Source organism: Camarhynchus parvulus, chromosome 4A, assembly GCF_901933205.1.
Source record: "Camarhynchus parvulus chromosome 4A, STF_HiC, whole genome shotgun sequence".
NCBI classification, from domain to species: Eukaryota; Metazoa; Chordata; class Aves; order Passeriformes; family Thraupidae; genus Camarhynchus; species Camarhynchus parvulus.
Genome location: NC_044600.1, coordinates 12,353,570 through 12,373,770, shown reverse-complemented (window position 1 = coordinate 12,373,770; position 20,201 = coordinate 12,353,570). Strand labels below are relative to the sequence as shown.

The 20,201-nt window shown below is 45.5% G+C and overlaps 1 protein-coding gene across 1 annotated transcript in view; it reads left to right on the top strand.

Moving 5' to 3' along the window:
- The window catches only part of MAMLD1 (mastermind like domain containing 1), an 81,144-nt gene extending 62,514 nt beyond the window's left edge, over positions 1–18,630 (top strand). Inside the window, exons 3-5 of the mRNA XM_030967308.1 lie at positions 14,692–14,838; positions 16,082–16,163; positions 16,449–18,630. Coding sequence (XP_030823168.1) covers positions 14,692–14,838; positions 16,082–16,163; positions 16,449–17,467 — 1,248 coding nt within the window. The 3' untranslated portion in view covers positions 17,468–18,630. The remainder of the gene's footprint in view (positions 1–14,691; positions 14,839–16,081; positions 16,164–16,448) is intronic.
- Positions 18,631–20,201: the final 1,571 nt, after the last annotated feature.

Genomic DNA, 20,201 nt, shown 5'->3' with positions numbered 1-20,201 from the left:
TCTTTAATTCCTGCACTTGTAGAATTTTGTGAGTATTTTCCCTCCAGTTCTACTGACTCATGCAGTCCAGGGAGTGGAGGCAGTGAGAGAACATGAAGACTGTAACCCAGGCCTAATTTACCTATCTGGTAAAGGCAGTTGTCAGTAAGCCCTTCACCTCTCTGCCCACAAAGACAGTACCTCCTGTGAGACTGTCTGGCCTCCCAGGTGTTAATATGGCATCAGTAGTGCTTGACTGTCCTATCCAAGGGAGTTCCTGTGCTGGGATGCCCTGTGTGGGTGACAGCATTCCAATGGGAAATGCTGCTGAGCCCACAGCCCAGTGCAGGGCACACAGCTCTTTGGTTTTGGGGGCACGGGCTGTCGTGGCACACTAATCTCTTGATTCTGGACCTGTTTGCTGCCACTGTTTGTTGGGATCACTGTTCAGTGCCATTGGGGAGACTGAGGGTGTCATTCCTGGAAAGGGAGAGTAGCTACGAGACGCTTTGGTGCTCAGAGAGATTTGTGTCTGTAAGAAATGGATTTAGAAATAAGTTACAGTAGTAAGTAGCAGTGACTTTTCTTTTTCCCCTAATCTGTTCAACATGCAGCTATGATAGCTCTGCCAGTTAGATTTGAATTGAAACTGGCTCCACAAGGTACAAAGGCTCTCAAGCCTCATTGCTGGGACCGGAAATCCATTGTGGCTCCTGATTAGTGCTGGTGAAATCGGAAACCTTTCTCGGGACAGATAATGATCTCGCAAATGAAAATATAACCTGTTCATCCTGAATTTTAACAGGATAGTTATGCAACTCCAGGCCAAATCCAGGATGTGTCTTATCTGTGCACCCCTTGGTCAGAAAAGGGAAGGATGGGTTTGGATCCCTGCAGTACCCTCTCCTCAGAGCTCCCCTGCTTAATGCCAGTCCTGTGGCCAGAGGCAGCAGAGGGGTGATGGGGTGAGACTGAGTAAAGAAATTGGGGTTCCCATGTTGGGACCACCCCTCTGAACTTCTTGGCTGTAGACTGGGCCTCTGTTTAATGTTCCTCCCCATGACAGTCACCACTGTCAAAAGACAGGTGGTCTGGCTGGGGCTATCCATGCTTTTGCAGTCCCATAATAATCTCTTTAATTATGGGTAACAATAGGTTCTGTTTTTTCCTATGTTAATAACAAGTTCCAGGGTATAAATAACTCTGCAATTAAAACACCTAACGATTTACCATTTGACACCTATGCAGGCTGCTGGAGGAGCCTTGGCTGTGCAAGGAAATTTTTTCTCCTGCCCTGAATATTTTATAATTGTTCTACAAAGAGCACATGGATGCTCCAGTCATTAAGAAATGCCAACCAAGGTACATTGTGGCACCAGGGAGCAGAGAACAAATAGCTAGGGCTGTGCTGCAGCTGGAGGGAGCACTCCTTTCAGACCTGCAGCCCTGGTTTGTTTGACTAGTTCTGTATATTGACCTTTGTTTTTTAAGAAAAACACAAACAGTATTGCTTTCTTATAGGACCCATTAACTCCTTCAGAGGCTTTGTGGTGCCTGTTGATGAGAGCAGCAGATGTGTGGCTGTGAACTGCAGCCTGGAACACCTCTGCTGCTTGCTGTCCTTGGGTGTCTGCCTGGCCCCTCCTTTGTGCCTTTGGAAGAGGCAGTCTGTATGCAAATACATGGAAATAGGCCCGGTCACAATTGCCAAGGAGATTGGGGTGATGAGGAGAGGGAAATTCACCTCAGCTTTCGAGGGGAGGCAGAGTCCCGAGTGTCACTTCCGAGCCCGCCTGTGATGGGTTTGATGTGGAGCCTGCGTACGGAGTTGCTTAAACATACCAGTGTGCCTAAAAATGTAAAAATAAAAGCAGTGCTATTTTAAGACTCGAGAATCAGGGATTATAAATAGCCCAACTGGTGTGTTACTCCTGGCTGGGTGTGTCGGCCCTGGAACATAGGCACAGCTGTCACTTCCCTTTGAAGCGGCTTGTCGCTAATGACCGCAGCCGGGAGCCTCCTCCTCCTTCCCTGTTCCCCGATAAACACAGGGCGCTGATAAGGTGCTCAGGGCACTGATAAGGCTCTCCAAGCCGGGTCCATCACACCAGCCCTCAAGCACACCCGAATGGGGGCTGGTCAGGCTGGCAGGGAGCTGTGGAGCTGGGACTCACGGAGGGAGGCAGTGCTGGCCCAGTGCAGCTGAGGGGGTTCTGCTGAACAAGCTGTGGAGCTGGGGCTGCTGAACCCCAGAAAAATGGCAAAACAGGTGTGTGGTTAAACACTGGTTTGGGCCTCGTGAGCTGTGGGTTTAGAGTTCTCTGTTGTCAGTCTTGCTCTGTGGCTGGTCAGGATACACCTTTCTGCTCCCATCATTTAGACTTCTGCTGTGGCCAGTGGAGCAAAAGCTGTTTAGAGAGTAATTTCAGTCACCTTAATGTGCACCTCCAAGGTGAGGTGGGCAGGCTGCAGTGAGAGGAGCCTGGAAAACACACCAAGGCTTGCCCTTGCCTGCCTTTATTCCCAATCTGTGGAGGCAACAGCAGCTGTGGTGATCCAATACATAAAGTAAATTAAGTTGAAAGTCACACAGGTACCTTAAATAGCTGACTTTTTACTTTCTGACTTTCAGAAATGGTTTTAGTTTCTGCCTGTTACTGCAGTGTGGTGGCTGGAAAGAAGCACCTTTGATGCTGTGTTCCATTGCCTCCACACCGTGGGTGAGAGGCAGGGGGACAGGCTCTTCTTGGAGGCTGTTTCCAAGAGAATTCTGGCTGACTCTTGCACCAAGTAGTGATATGTTTATTTGCAATATATGGAGCCAGGAGCCGTCTCTGGGTGATAGGGATCTGGAGACTAGTAAACAAAAAAAGGCAAGGTTGGAACTCAAACTGTAAGAGTTGTTTGGGTCTAAAGAAAGCAACTATAAACCAAATAATGATGATGTTCAAAAAGGTCTGGAGTGGTGTATGACAGGACAAGGTGCAAATGTATCTGCCAAGCCCCTGCACTAGTAGGATGCTAAAATCTGGGTTATTCTCACAGGGAGCTCTGAGCAGCTTGTACCCAGAAGGCAAAGCAAAGGGAGCTTGTGGGCCATTTCTTCTTTTCAGAACAAATAGAAATGGGCCAGGAATCTCTCCTGGTGTAGCTGAGTCTTCCCCAAAGAGGGGGAGCTTATTTCATGTTCTTGCACTGGAGGAAAGCTGGCAAATAGGCATCAGTAAAAGAGGCAAAACACCCTGATGTCTGGAGGTTTCCAGGAGCTCATGCTGAATTCTTACTCAGTAGCCTGCTTGTAACACATATGCCTGTGTCCTGATGGGATGCTCCACTAGCACAGGCACCAAGCCATTGGTGAGAGAAAAGATGATTTCTATCAATAAATGAACAGGAACAACACCAGTGACAAATAAAGGTCTTACAGGTTCAAACCTGATAAGCTGACAGCTCCATTTCCAAAGCTGGATGTTTTCAACTAACCACCTAGAAACAGTATTTTAGTAATCTGCTGACTGTGGTGGAACACCTCTCCACACTATTGACAGTCAGGGAGCTTCTGGGGGTCCTGAACAAGATCTGAAAAGCTACAGTTAAGTGCCAGGCCAAAGATGAAAGCCTTTTTCTGAAAGTGAAGTTGTTAGCTCAGCCTGAGAGCAGAGACTTCTCCCATGGCTCTGTGTGGTCAGAGCTGCTTCTGGAGGGCAGTGGAAGGACTGATTTAATGCTCCTTGTCTCCTTGCTTTTATGCTGAACTCTAAATCATGCCTGCATTTGGCAGCAGCTTAGCAGTGAGTGCAGCACAGAGCCTGAGACCCCTCGGGTGCCACAAGCACCCAGATCTCCTCTGCCCTGGCCTGGGGGATGTTTGCAGCTGAGATCTGTGGCTCTGTGAGGAAGCACAACACACATGGACACAGACAGACACGGACACAGACACACACACACCTCCCCCCGTTACGGTATGAAGAAGCTCAGCTTGCTTTTTATTGCCTCTCCCCACTCCCCCCTTCTTCTTTTCTATAATCATTGCAAAACAGGAACAAATGAGTGTGTCACTTTAAACCATGAAACCACTTAGTCCATAAAGACAGATTTGGTGTCTTTGTGCTGCAGTGACAGGCCAGCGTCACTCCATAGTGATCCCACTGTTCTCCTCGGCCCCGCGCCCCACTGCCCTCCCCACCCCCTCCCAGATTTGCTCCATGTTTGCCTGCCTCTGTTTTTGTGGTTGGTAACCAGCAGAAGAATGGAATGGATTTAATGATTTGTTGGCTGCGGTGCTGGCATGATTAAGTCAATAAAGCTGCAAGCTGAAAACAGTGTAGTTACAGTATATGACTTTAACCTTGTTAATGCATGTTTACGTCCCCCTGCCCAATGTATAGCTGTATATTGCATAAAAAAGATCTGACCAATCTTTAACCCATTAAATAATTCATAAAGTGAGAGCAGACATCAGCTACTTGCAGAGTGGATCAGTAACCATGGGGTCAGCAATAACTTTGGCTCCCTGGACCATATCCAGCATGTTTAAACTCTGGTGATGTCACCAGGCAAGCTTCTAAGCTTAATCATTTGGATGGGAACAAAGGGAAGTTAACTGTTGACATGCAGTGTCTCTGCAGAAGAGACACGTGCAGTGCTCTGCAGCCTCCCAGCCTGGCAGGGAGTGTGGCTGGGCTCCAGCTCTGAGCCTCTTGAACACGTCCCTCTGTCCCCTTTCCTTACAGCAAAAGTGTGGCTGGCCACATGTTCAAAGGCACGTGCTTCCTAAACTCCTTTTAGCTTAAGTGACAGAGACACCAGAATCCCACAGAATTTTGGGGAAATGTTGGCTGACATGAGAAGATGGTATTTGGAGGCACTTGGAAGGTTTTCTCATCATGGGTAAATTTTGAATGAAAAACATCTGCAATGTGAATGACAGAGAGGCACATATAATGCGGATGGAACAGGGTAAAGACAGGGATGTGTGAGAGGATGTGGACTTACACTGCACCACTCTCCCTGAAGTAAAAGTTGTTATAACAAAGTATCAAGCAGGACTTGCAGGAAGATCCCAGGATTTTCTCAGGAAACTACCTCAGCCAGTCTCTTATTTTTGTAAAGACAAAACATAGGGCTGACTTGTCCCAGCACTGAGCTCCCTTCACACAGCTTCCAGCTGGGCACAGAGGGATTCTCCAGGTGCTGCCGTGTCCGAAGCTGCTGCATGCAGAGCCTTTTGAGGGCTTAAGGGGCAGATCATGGGGCATGTGGCTGGGACATGCTGCACTCACCTGCTGTGCAGCCAGGTTAGAGGCCCTGGGGGACCATTACAACTCTGTGTAGTTTAGTGTTGTTCTGAGATGCAGCCAGCTGTGGCCACACCTGGAGGAGAGGTGCAGAGAGGAGAACATGACAATGACTTGCATGTGGAGTGAAGCAGGAAAAGCCCTTCCACCCCGCACTGCTGAGCAACAAGGAAAGCAGCTCTGCCAGGTCTGTGGGGTCACGACCCCTGGGCAAGGGAGAGGCATGTTTCAGATGTAAACCCTCACATTGCCTCAGGAAATTTCCCTCATTCTTTCTGTGCGGAACTTTAATTCCTTTTGGAGGGAAACTGAGACAGGGAGCAATGAAATTCTTTGCCCATAGTCAGTGAAGGATCTCTGTATGACAGAACTGGAAACTGGACCTGGTTAAGTAAGCCCAAGTCCATAGGAATGGCTCTTATCCTCTGACTCAGTAATGAAACAAAGGCTTTAGAGGCTTGGGAATTCACCTGTAATGATCCCAGCTTCCACTTCTCCTTCTGACAAATTGCATGCTTGCATTCTCATGAGCTCATCTCAGCTGTTTGTCCAAAGGGACACTTGCTTGTGTGGCTCAACCCCTCAGAGTCTTGCATGCACAGCACAGAGCCAGGAGTGTTTGCAAACAGACCCCAGTTTCTTCGTGTCTGCATGGCTAGGACTGCTGGGGCTGTTAGAGGCACCCAGGTAAAGGCTCTCACATGGTTATTTGTGAGGCAGATGGCTGCATACAGCAGAGCATATCTCAGAATCCACCACATCCGCTCAGTAGTGAATTTTCCAGTGCCAAAAGATAGGCACCTTGTGTTGGAGATTAGAGCCAGGACCTTCAGTCTGCTGTTGCCAACATCTGCAGGCAGAGATCGGGGAGGAGACTGACCCCCAGAGCTAATGCCGATTATTCTCAGTCACTCAGTTATTCCCTGTTTCTTTTTGGTGGTTCTTTTGATGATTCTCAATTTAATTTACCCTGCCTTTTTGTTTTGTTTTGTTTTGTTGGTTTGGTTTTTGCTGTAATCCAGAACAGCAGTCTGCTTCAGAGAAGATGCTCCAGAATTTATGGCAAGTCATATCTGATCTGTGTAGGAATTCCATGTTCAGTTTTCTTTGTTTTTAGCTTGGAACATTGTGCAATGCGCCTGAAAATGTTTCTTTACTGGTCTGTTGATTTCGATTAATGAACCCACATACACCTAGTGATGTTTTATTATCACTCACCTATCATATGATGTTATAGCAGCTGGTAATTTTGTGCATTGACTGCATTTTCTTTTCTGCTTGATAGGAAACAGAGTTGCTCCAAGCATACGATAATGCTGAATGGGGGGATCCCAACTTCTGACCCATAGCTAATATCCTGCAAGTCACATGGAGCTACTGGGGATTCTTGAGCTGGAGCTCGAAATGCCTGTGTTATCAGCAAATAAACACCATTAATTGCTTCTAATATGACATGCAGTGGTTAAATGACAAGATCCTTATTAATATGTGTGTATATCAGCCTTTCAGTGTGGATGAGGGGGAGTATGAAGTGGTAAAATTATTTAAAATTAGTAGGGAGTATTTACAGGAAGACATAAAGAACTGTCAGTTGAGGAAAGCAGAATTTTATGTTCTTGTTCTGGATGACCTTGCTCCAAGGACAAATCAGAGCTTTATGAAATGAAGCTGCAGATGGCTAGTCTCAACTCTGTAATAATGAAATGACACAAGAAAAAAATGAGACATCTAACAGTTTGTAAATACAATCTGAATGGAAAGGGAGAAAAGGGATTTTTTAAGGGGAGACTGAGTTGACTTGGTTACAACAGTTCAGCTTCAGGTGTTTTAATAATAATTTCCATTTAAAAACATAATGGAATTGCTCCTTGTTCCCCATACTCAAGGTCACCTTAACACATTTTTCATTTTTAACATGTCAATATCATGGTTTTAAAAATTTGATCATAAGGACTACCTAGTCACAGCCTTCCTTGTATCCATTATTTTAGCATATGATTGATCGCTGCCTTTTGTTTTGTAAGTTACGGTGATTTTTGACACCTGATTTTTGACACCTGGCAGAGGATTTGATGAAACTCTTTTTAGGTGTTGGACTAGTTTCATCTGTTAGGAAAGAGTAAGGGTGTGAGGAGTTTAATACTGAAAAAGTGATGTGATACTTTGTGCCACAGCATGCTTTGTTTGTACAGTTACATGAGAAATCAGTTGTAATTACGCTGGGTTTTGCATGTGGGGAGGTTTCCATGCAAAGGGCTTCTCAGAAGTTGTTAGGCAGCCAGCTACTACTACTGAAAGTGAAGAAGACTTGGGCATCTGCCTCTGCAAATTGATCCTTTGCATGACAAGGAAAAAGAAATTAATGGAAATGTTAACTTGGAGAAAGCAGGGGATTTTCAAAATCTCAGTGATCCAGACCACCTCACTGCAGTTCACAGAGCTTTTCAGAAATGGGCAGGTAGAGAACTGCTGATTTATCCCATTAGCTCAAGATTTTCTGACTTTCACTTTGCTACTGTGAAATCTTCAGTATTTCTTTTATCAGATCTCTCTGCTCTCCCTAATACATAAATTTACCAGCCAATCATTGCCCTCCCCTGTAGCAGCTTCTGCTGGGTGTTGAGCTCACTCGACTCCTTTGGAATCTCATCGACACCTCTGAGAGCATGACTTGACATAACACAAGGATTGCTCGAGTCAAACCACTTTATAAGATACAAGATATTGTAGTCTGTCATCACAGCTACCACAACCTCGTAGAGACAGGCAGGACTACCAGCTGAAATTAGGTGAGATAAATACAGTTTTAGATTATCTCATTCAGTTTATAGGCAAGTTGCCCTCCATGGGAACAAGAGGGTGGTGTCAAGGGTTGGAGAATCATGGCAGCTGAACAACCCAATATAAATATATGTTCTGTGCAGAGAATTCAATTTTGGATCGTGACTGTATGTTATACAGAGAGGTTTCCCTTGCATTCAGGATGGTGGATCAAAGGCTACACTCACCCGTGGCCTGGGAGTTTATCTGGGCCAAAGGAACTATTTTCAAGGGAGCTGCTGTTGCTGGAATCTTGATCACACCTCTTTGCAAGCACTGCAGTCCCTGGAAGGTTGTGTCTGTCTGTTACACACCAGCTCCTCCATCCTCAAGCTCTTGGCTGCTCCCAAAGCTGTTTCCCATGTTCCTTATAACTAGATTGGTAACAGCAATGGTTTCCACATGCCTGCTAAAGGAAGCATTATTGCCTAAGAGAAAAATCCCCATTGCAATAATGCATTCTGGATTTTCTGTCTTTCTGTTGTTCTGGTTGCTGTTGCTCTTTAAGGACATGTTTTGATGGATGAAACCAACTCTGACAACATTGGTAAAGTCTTTGCACAACAGCTTTATCTAATTCAATTTTTTTTAAGAGAGGAAGTGGAGTCAGTTTCCATCATATTAGAATTTTGGGTCCATATTAGAAGCACTTTGGATACTTTGATGGAATTTTGTTTTGTTTTGAACTGCATGAAGTATAAGAACAACTACAGGGAAATCAGTGTTTCAACTGCTTTGCTTGAAGGCAGGAGGAAAATCCTGATAAAATTGCTATCCAGGTGTGGTGATCTTGTCACTGCTCCTAGCAAGGAAGGAGGACTACCTTTCAAGGAAACTGTACATGCTCATGCTGTATGAAAAGAACAAAAATCTTGGAAGATTGTTTTTTAACCAAACCATATACCCACGGATCACTTACAGTCTTCAAACAAAGCCTTTTCCTGACTGACAGCCCCCAAGATAAGCTTAGAAACTTGAGTCTGGCAGTATTTCACATGCTCATGTATCAAGTAAATGGTTGAAAGATGGGTAAAAAAAGCCCAGATCCACCAAACTGCACAGTTTGTTTTATCAATGTTCATACATTGTGCTAAAGCAAACACGCAAACAAACAGAAAGCTTTGGAGCATTTCTGAACTGAAAGGCTGTTTTATCCTGAAGAGCATCTCTGAATTGTGAGCAGAATAGAGGGAAAATAAAGACAGAAAACTTTCAAAGAGCAGATGGAGGGTTTTGTTAACGGCAAGGGGCAGAGGCAAGAAGCACAGGTAGCCCCAGACTTCTGCATGGAGCAAATGACAGTGGCATCTCACAGACATCACACTCCTGGGGGGCTGACACAATCCTTTTGACAAACTGACCCTGAATTTTGTTTGCTTTATTTGTATACATAGGTCACTATCTTAGTATCTAAGTGCACTAACAGCTGTGGAGGCCATGAGCCTTCTTTGTGAAGGTGGCATCAAGGTTTCCTGTGGATAGGCACAAAGTCACTACACACCAGGAGTCTACATGCGGCTTCTCTGTCATTCTAAGCCATGAAACTTAAAACCATAAAGTTGGGTGAGACAGCTTTAATACTGTTGGTGTTTTAACTGCTTAGTCTGTAGTATTTGCAGTGTGGTTGTGCCTGGGGTCTCAGTCCTGGGCTTCAGAATGAAGTGCTGCCCAAACTTGAAAACCCTACCAAAGAGATGGAGCACAGCTCCTGGATGAAAGAGGATGCATCAGGGGGCAGGTGGGAGCACAGAGAAATGCAGGGACATTAGTTTGAAACTAGTATTTGCATTTTCTCAGCAGAGTACAGAACTCCCTGTTTGTAACAGATGTTCTAAAAATACAGAACAACACTTGGTTTGTGTAACTTCACCCCACCCCCAGGGAATAGCTGTCCCTGCCACGAGCACGGATCGCCCACGAGTCCCCATCCCAGGAGCCAGGGCCTTAGAGCAGGTCAGGAGTGGCTCTGCTCAAGTCCTGTAGCCATGGTTTTCTGGTTACTTCTTGTGTTTCTTATTTGCTATGTGATATCATGATATTTACTTCAAACTAAGTTACCTTTGGTTGCCAAAAAATCCCCAAACCTGGTGGAAAAAGCAGTCTGTCCCGCTCATGTGCTTGAAGCAAACATCCACCCTGGGTGCCCCATTTCCTTTAGTCTTTTGTTTTTATGCTGTGGCTCATCTCAACAGTCCTTCTGGTTTAAGCTCTGAAATCACTGGATTCAGCTGGATACCCCATTGGAAGCAGAGGGAATATTTCTCAAATCAGCAGTGTCTTTTGAAATGGAATAAACTTTTTAAATTCAGGTACTAGAGGTATTTTAAATGAGCCCTTTTTCTGTTCCTCCACTACTGCTAATGCTTTCAGTTAGGAAGTGCAGCTCTTCCCCAACTCTGCAAATATCTACTGAAATTTGCAGTGCTGCTTGCCTCTCTCTCTCAGTAACCTTGCTGTGACCTGGTTATCTATTAGAACCACAAAGAATTCAGTCTCTAATTAGTCCATCTGTTAACTATTCAAATTCATGACTTAGTTTTATTGTCTGAGCCTTTAACATAATGCTGAATGGTCTCACCTGGCAGCTTATTTCTTATAAAGCAAATGTGCCTTTCAGAGAGCCATTTTGGTGCAGATAACTGTCTTTTCAGCATTGGACAAATGAGACTGTCTAGCAGCCTGCAGTCCCCTTCCTGCCCTCGCTGAAAAAATTGTACATCTCCAATAGCTGTGGGCTTAAGTCAATACAGTTTAACATGTACAATTTCTTTGTTATATTCTTTGGAGTTACACTGTAAGAGCAGATGGGAAAGTTTAATAATGATAAATGAGTTTAGTATTTTCACATAGTCCTAAAAACAATGAATGCTCTTTATTAAAGATTAGAGGGTTTTTTACATACTTACCAAAGAGTGATTACAGCTCTGGTTCAGCTCCTCAGAAAATCTTGCTTTTAAATTCTTTTTGGACTGTTTGTTAATGAGGATTCGGGGGAATTAGGGGCCATAAATTTACTCATTCTTGCTTAAGTGAAGCCACAAAGTGCTTACTGGATGTATCACTAAGTATTGAGGACTGAAGTTTATCAACCACGTTCACACAGAACGATTCATCTCCACACTTATTTGCTGCAGCTGTGCATTTTCTGTGTAGTCAGGTGATGGGGCTTGAGCTTGTCAGTGGATTTTTGGAAGGATGTAGGTTAATAAATGTCCGTGGCAGGGCTCAGTGGCACTGTGTGCACACTTTCCATCCAGCAGTGCCTGGGTGGCTGTTGGAGCAGCCCAGGCTGGCCCCAGCTGTGTGCGGTGAGCGGGGATGTGCCATGGCAGCCCGATGGAGTGGCCAAGGGCACTGGTGTCACTGGTGCCACTGGTGTCACTGGGGGGGCATGGCCTTCACAGGGGCACTCAGTGCCTGAACACTGACAGGAGCATTGCACATTCCTGCAAGCCTGGGACCTGACTCTCTTCTGCTGGCTCTTGGAACTAGTGCATGAGATACTAAGTCAGAACTGTGTGGTTTTCCCCAAGGCCTTTCTGAGCAGAAATTGCCCCATTGGGGAGCCTGGGGAGTGCTGCAGGAGCTCTGGACCCCCTGTGGCACTTTGCCTGGCAACAGGAACACATGTTCTCAAACTCACTCTCCAGTTCCAGGTCTGTGTGGTGTGCTATTTAGTTAGGGATTCTGCCCATTTTAATATGAGTTTTGGGAGGGGAAAACAGAGAAAAAAACATGATACCTACAAACAAATGCTTTTTTTCTTTCTTTTTTTTTTTTAAGGCAAAGAATCAGAACCTCCCGTAGCTCTCTGCACCCTCCAGTGTAACTGTTCAGCTCAGCCACACAAACCCTTGGGTGGGAACATCCACTTCCAACATTCCCAGCTTTGGCAGCAGAATCCTCTTCTCTTTGCTGTCTTCCTAGATTTATAATGGGATAAAACCAAACTACAGACGAGTTAAGATTATGGCTGCTTTGGCTTGGTTTTATTGGGGGAAGGAAAGTGATTTTTCTTGGGAAGTGATGAAAAGGAAAAATGTTTAAAGTTCATTAACCTTTGGTACAGATTGCAGTGTCCTTTAGACTACACCATAGCTATTCTTAGTCATGACGTGCGAGTGGTTATTTTTTATTGTACAGGAATACAGTAGTTCCCACTAGTGGTGAAAAGAGAGAATTTTTTTTTCCTTTTCCTTTACGTTTTTCTTTTTTGTCTTAACCTAAACGTGAACTTGTAGAAGTCGGGATTTCAAACTCACTCTTTGGCTTCTCAGCTATGCTATTTTGTCCTAATTTCCCCAAAAGCAAACTGCATATCTCTAGATTGTTTCTTTACTGGCTAATTAAGTGTTATACAACTTTGCTCTGAAAAACTCAGCAACCCATTCAGTGTATTTGCAAATGAACTTTGCTGATTGTCATTATTGCTATAGGGTGCCTGCAGAAAATCCCATATAATTAAGCAGTTGTACCGCCACAGCACAAGAGCTGCAATTAGTAATGTGATTTACACTTCTTTACCATTAATAATATGGAAACATCAACATTATTTTCTTGATGATGTTTAGGAGAAATTAGAATGAGGTGGACATGATTAGGAAAAGAGACTTTAATGTTATGACTTGTTAATGCAATAGCCCAGAGCAAGACATCAGAATGATTGTCCTTGCACTAAAACTCCTTTGCTTCACTAAGCACAGACCCTCTGTGCACCACAAGACAAGTTTGGAGGAAATTGGATAGATGGCAGGGATTTTGGTGGTATGAACATTTCAGCGTCTTTCATGTGCAGAGTACACAAACTGAATCTCTCCACTTTCAAATATTCCCCCAGAGGCAATCTGCATTATTCAAAGCTTAACTGTGGTTGCAGAATCCTGTCTGACATGAAAGCAGACTGCCAGCTTAAAATGAACTTTCATATTTACATCTGTAGTAAATCATATTTACTTTTTCCTCCCCTCCTTTTTTTCCGTGGGAGAGATGGAGTAAAATGGGTAGGAGGGAAGGGGGAGGAGGAGAGATGTCCAGCAGAATTGTAAGCAAAGCACCAGTAATAAAATCTAGTCTTACAAGACTGCCCATGAATAGGAATGATAATGAGAGCAGTGATGAGCTGCAGGTTTGTGTCTTTTAGTAAATTATCTAGCAGGCATTTACATTTCATCAATTGTGCTTTTGCATAATAGACCAAAGTGCTACAACAAAAGGAGGCACCATAAAAATGAGTAATTTCAGTGACCTTCTTGGTAATCCCTCTTAGAAAGAATGTCTTGGAAGGAGTTGGATGATTCCTCATGGTGAAGCCCCTGTGGAAAGGTGCCCCAGGCTCAAGGAGCTTTCCTGGTGACAAATGCCTTTCAAGGCTTCCTTCTGGCCCCTCTGAAACATGGCTCGTATCCTGTTTTCTCCATCTGAGCATGCTTCTAATTGTCAGATGTCAGAAGGCAACAACCATTTTCTTCTTGCTTATCTCCTGATAACATTGATTCTCAAACAAAGGATGTGGGCTTCCACTCTGAAAACAAAGGAAGCGTGGCCCAGCTAAGGATGCTGGATATAACATACATACTTCTCCCTTCCAATAATAACAATACATCATAAATAATGTAGAAGCTGGATGTGAAAACAGAGAATGGGGAATACGCTGGTGCTGCTGTTCCTGGGTACAGCACTCACAGGATCTTGTCCTTAGCGAGGCCTTGACTTCTTCCCTCATTTTTCTCTTGTATTTCCCTGAATACCTGCCAGCCCTAAGATGTTTAGAATTCAGTATTTTTTAAATTCTTTTTCCATTTTGGGTTGTGTCTTCACCATGTTCTGGTGAATTATTTTTTCTCTCCTCCCCATCGTACTCTTTCTTTGGAGACAAAAGCTCAGCTGTCAAAGTCAATTTGGATCTTTCACTGAGGACTTAGAAAGAGGCTGCTTTGTGCCAGGCAGGAGCAGGGCTCACTGCATTTATTACTGATTTGTGCCTAGGCATGACCTGACCTTGCATTTATGTTCTTCTCTCCTTTCACAGTGATCCCTTCTTGTTTATCTGATCTTGAAACTCACAAGAACCACTTTAATCCCAGGCCCACATCTTCCTTATCTCTCTGGATCCCGGGTCCGAGGCCACCCTTTCCATTCCTTTGCCTTTAGTTTGCTCTTTTCCTGTAGGTTTTTCCTCTACATTCACATGCTAAATCCTGCCCTGATGCAACTTTCCTTTCCTTCTGTCTTTCAGTATAACAGTTGGAGAAGTTGTGAGAAATGTGATGCTTTACTCCCACCCCTTCTGCCAGCCAGGCAGCCCTGTGACTGCAGCTCTGGTAGTGAATGGGTCCTCATGGCCTTGGGCAACACACGAGGAATTTGGGTTTAACCTTTAGCTTCTCTTACTTCTTCTTGTGCTGATCCTTAGAAATCAGAGCACTCTCCCACCTCTCACTGTCCTCACTGGAGCACACAGGGCCATGTGAGTCCATGAGGTGCTTTGGCCTTGGGACAGCTGAAGACTGAAGAGAGGGCATCAGTAGAGAGGATAAGGGCTTCTGTTGTTACCTCCCTGATGAGATTAATTTCCTTTTTTTCTCTTTCTTGGCAGGATCAAAGCCCTGGCATCGTTGCCAGGTTGCAGGAGCCAGGCTCCATCCCGAGCAGCGGCTCCGTGCCGGCTCCGGCCACGGTCAATGGGTACACGATGAGGAACCATCTCCTGAAGCAGCAGATCATGAAACGGCAGCTGATGCAGGTACAGTGTGCATGCCTCTGTGGGCTGCTGTGCTCTCACCTCACTGGGAGGGACAGGACTAACTGGAATGAGGAAATCATCAGTCAGCAAACACTAAGAGTGACTCTGGAATTGCTAGGCTGAGTCAGACTAGGCTGTGGTGAGTCGAGCATGAAGCCAAGAGAGGCCGAGGCCAAGTGCTGCTCTGCCAGAGTTGAGTGCAGATCTGCCCCCTCATATGCAAGGGAAGCATTTGGTCACCTCCATATCCCTGATGTCATTTTTGGTCAGCCACAGAGTTGAGAAGGAAGATGCAGAGAAGGGAGGCTTGGAAAGTGAATCAGCCCCAGAGAGATGTTCTCCATGCTTGCCTCCCTGGGGATTTAGCAGAGCAGATGTTAGGCTCCAGTTTGTCCAGGACTTGACTGATCTCTCTAGCAACAGAAGCCCCTGTAGGAGGTTTGCCACAGGCTGTGTAAGGAAGCTGGGATGGGGAAATCCCACCAATTAATTGGGTCTGACCATGTGCCTCTCACTTTCTGAATGTGCTACTGGATTTGGGTCAAGGAGGCTCATTTCTGTGGATGGAAAATGAGATGAGAAGTAGCTCAAAAACCCTCAATGAAGTCCTGTGCTGCTCCCTTTCAAACCCAACTCTGGCTCCCTGCCATCACATGGCTCTAACTTTTTCTGGGCCTCTCTAACACAAGGGGAGCTCCTCCATACCCAGAGAGCTCCCCAGGGCACAGCTGCTGCCCACAGCAGGGATGTGAGTGCAGTGCTGTGTTCTGGCACTAAAGGGTGGGAGACTCAAATCAGCCACCTGGGCTAGCCCAGCAATGCCTTGCTCAGGGAGCACCTGCTGTGGATCCCTGGCTCCTGTGTTCTGGTTACAAGTGGCAACCAGCACTCAAGGGCATTGGTGCACATGGACAGAGCTTCCAGCAGCAGCACACTTGACTCATAAGCTGGTGAACACAGGAGTCTCCATGTTTGTCCAGCTCCCCTTTGGCTGCCTGCACAACATCTCCTGAAGGTTGCAGTTCCCAGTGCTGGGCTGGCATCAGGACACCTCTGCAAGAAGGGGAATGTGAGAAATTGAAATTCAGTCTGAAATGAGCTGTCTGGGCTGAGTCTCATTGGAGAAGGGGGGTAAAGGGTGTATGGGAGAGGTTGTTAATGATAGTGGCTACACTTCAAGTGTCTGCTGCTCTTTTGGTAGTCAAGAGACTGTAACTTCAGTATTACTCCTCTTGTTTTCCAGGAAAAGCAGAGACAAAACATGCTGGGAGTAACATCTGAACAGAGGAGCTTGTTTGCAGCTCAGCAGATAAACCAGTTTCAAGGTAAGGAAGGAAATGGCCAGAAAAGAGTCTGAAAATCCTTGAGGTGCCAAGGCCTGGTGTCTGGTTAAATAGAGACACTTAATGATTCTCTGCCCCGAATTACAAGCATTTTGCATTTTATCACATATTGTGAGATTCCCATTTCCTTATGGCTCCATAGAACTCTTACAAAGAACACAACGGAGAAGCCCTCGTGGCAAAAGAAAGAACAGCAGTTTTTAAAGCTTTAGCCATGTTTCCAGGGTGAATCCATGCTCACCAGCTAACATGTCTCTTTGTCCACAGCCGTGCAGCAGCCCATCCCTGCTGACTGCAACCAGGTGCTTCCCGCTCCTCCGCCCAACCACCGCACGCTGCCGTCAAACCCAGCCATGCTCCAGAGCACCCTGGGCTCTGGCATGGCCTCAGCCCCCGCCAGCCAGAGCAGCGGGACCATGGTGATGATTCCACACAACCCTGGCAAGCAGCAGGGGATTTTCCCACCTAATTCTGACTTCAACATCCCGCTGCGGCCAAGCCAGAACGCACTAGGCATGAACTCGGGGTGCCAAACTGGTCACAGCCACTCCACTGTGAGGCCGGGAATGCCGATGGGAGGCTTCAGTTCTGGCTCCTTAGCAAATCACTCTGCAACTCAGCAACACCTGAGGCAGCCGAACATGCCAAGAATCCCCAGTGTCTACCCCAACTCATCAGCCCAGATGTGGACACCAACTACTGTGCCAAGAATGCCAAATCAAAGCCAAATGGATACCAGCATGCAGCAGTTTTCTGGGAACACGGTGTTCTCCAAACAGGGCGTGAGGCCGAGCACACCAGGGCAGGCGTTCTCCCAGCAGGCTGTGGTGCCACCAAACCAGATCGCTCCTGGCATCCAGGTCAGGCAGATGCAGAAACTGAGCATGGGACAGTCTGGCCAGGGCTTGAGTTCAATGAGTAATCAGAACTTGAGACACAATTTAACCAGGGGACCGTTGCCAGCTATGAATGTTATGAAATCGTTGCCCCAAGGAGTGTCCAGTTTTAACCACCTCAATCCTGCCCCGGGGCTGGGCCCGCCCAGCTACCCTTCCACGGGCCAGCCCGACGCCTTCAGCAGGATGAGCAGCACTGCTGAGCTGCCCCAGTACGACTTTGTGTCCCAGCACAGCAATTCCATCATGCCTGCCAACTGCAGCGACACCGACTTCCTCGACTCCCTCATGAAGAACAGCAGCAGCAGCAACGATGAAGAGTGGTTGAACAATCTGACAATGATAGATGACATTTTGGGACAGCATGCTCAAAGCTCTGGACACGTTTAGCTCGGAGAGAAGCAGCCTCATTGTAAATAACACACGTATGGCTTTGAACAGAACAGACAACCCGTGAAAGCCACTGCCTCGTTCAATACAGAGGGAATAGACTCAGCCAATTCTTTGCCTGCATCAAAGTTTAATATTGGCAGTTTTTCAGATGACTGTATATATTTGAATATTTTGTAAATTATGTTTTCCTAAACCTTAAATGTAGAAGTATTTATACTTCTTTGCTGGACTCTTTGTAAATAAATCTATAGCATAACTTTTGGTTTTATTATAGGCGATTTCATTATACCTTGTTATAAATATGCAAATAATATTGTTAGTTTCAGTAATACTGTGTATTACAGCATAAAATACTTATGTTTTTGACATAACTTAACACATGATCTAGGGGTGTCATTGGAACCAGACTAAGCAGAAATCAAATGTGGCATTTATTCCCCATATCAAGAGGAAAGATTGAAAAATTGCATTAAAAAAAAAAAATAAACTCAAAGGAGCTGCTGATTCCCTCGTCACTTAGTCTTGCAGACCAAACCTGGTATACAGGTCCCATCCAGGCATCGAGTGCATTCAGGGATCTGCTTGCAGAGATCCATTTGCCAGATCCTGGGCATGTTCTCAGCTTGACACACTCCAGCAGGTCACTGTCCTGCAGGGAGTGTGTGCTGGTGACCTTCAGTGCTGGTGCTGTGTGCCTGGGGTCGCAGGCTCAGCGTGGTGTGGCCCATGGTGTCCACGCTGGACAGGAGGTGCTGGGCAGGCACTGCCCAGCTTCCAGCCACTGAACCCTTCAGCAAAAAGGCAGTTCTGGTTTGTGCACCTCTACCATGTATATTTGTAGTGTACAGGTGATTTGTTCCTGGTTTTAAGGCTTTTCATAATTTCTGTTTTAATGTAAGACTTTTTTCAGGGGAAAAGTCTACAAACATTAATAGTTAATTTTTGATGTTTTTCTGTCAGCTACTATTGTCCTCTGTATATTTAAGAGTCTGTTTATAAAAGATTCGCTGTACTGTAAACTTCTTAAAATGTTCATACTTTGTGTAATCATATTTTAATAGTCACGTCATACTTCGCAGTACATTTGTAATATAACGTCAGCTTCAAGCACAGAATGTTTTTTTCTTCATACCATAATAAACTGCCAGGGGAAAATTGCATATCTTTATGTGCTCATTTTTCAGCTACAGTGTTTTGTACCCGCAGATATTTGAATTAATTTGATTTGTCCAGGATGCTACAACGTCAATCTAATAACATGTACAAATGCATGTGTGCTGTTGGTAGGAGCACTGGGCCAGACAGAGAGTTTAAGCAGGCTTTAATTTTATTTTAAGGTGGGAGTGCTGAGGCTCACTGTCCTTTTCAAGTATAATTATAGGTGAATGTGAAATTAATCTCTGTTGGGGTTTTTTTTAACATAGCACCATGTTTATTTAAGTGACAGTTCTTGTATGTAAATGCCAAGTGTGAGGCAGTGAGAAGGAGACCTTGCTCATTCTGTGATACCTGCAAGGGCAGTGGTGGTTACAGAATGTTACAGAAATTGTCTTATGGGAGAGCTGGCACCTGTCCTGGGGAAGGCCAGGCTGAGAGGAGGGGTAGGAAAGAACAGGAAAACTTTTGCAATGTTAAATAAATGCACAAATAGAATCTGGAGCTAAAATTGCCTCCATTTAACTGAGCCAGACTCCCCATGTTCCTGTTGGAGATGTGTTGTTGCTGCCCTTTGTCAGAGGCACACCATGGGCGCTGAAAGCCTGAGGAAATCTCCTGGGGGGATTCCTTGCTGGAGGGAGGGGTTTGGCAAGGACATTCTTGTCCTGAGTGGGTCCTTCCAGGAGCCTGTTCTCCAGAGCCAAAGGGCAGAAAACAGCTCCTGAAGTCAAAAATGAGAGGGGACAGTCAGGCTTTAAAGCAGCCAGGCACATGCTCTGCTGCTGGTGCACAGGAGAATCCCTGGGTACAGCCACTCCAGCCTTGTCAGAGATCCTTGTGGTTTCCTGATGGTGAAGGCAGATCCCTTGAGACAGAGGTTTTGAGGGGAATGATCCCTAACCAGCTTCATCTCCAGTTTGACGTGTACTTGTATGAAACCAGGATGAGGACAAAAAAAGCCAGTTTTTCCAGCAAAGGTAACCAAACAATTGCCTAAAATGTGCTGTAGAACTCAGCAAGTGTCTAAGGCAGAAATGCTGACTTGCCTCTGGACAGCAGAGAGAGGGAGAAATGCCCATGGGTGAGTCTGTGGTGAGGACAAAGGTGAGTTTGTTTGGCTGTGAAAACTGGCACCATTTCAGCAGCTTTTCTGTCGTGAGCTGTATCCTGCCAGGGCAAGGGAGCTTCAGGGAGTGGCAGGTCTGACACAGGTCTGGGATCCAGAGGCACTCAAGCCCTCCAGGCTGGCAGCACAGCAGCCACTGCTGGCAGAGGCTACTGCCTGCATGGTCCTCTTTGGGATTTTAATAAAAACAGCAAAAATGTCCCCTTTTCATTCTTCATTTTGTTTGTGTCAATACACACTTCATCTTTTCAGTTCTGCACGATTTGGGTTACAAATACTGTGGGGAGGATGTCTTCAAAAGCCAAATGTTTCCAACAGAATTTTTGTAAAACAGTTTATCCTGTACCTCTGTTATGTATGCACTTGTTTTTACTCTGTTTTTTTTGTCTACCTTTTCAGCTGCTGGAGCTTTTCACCCCTCCAATCCCATTCCTCATGCCTCAAGAG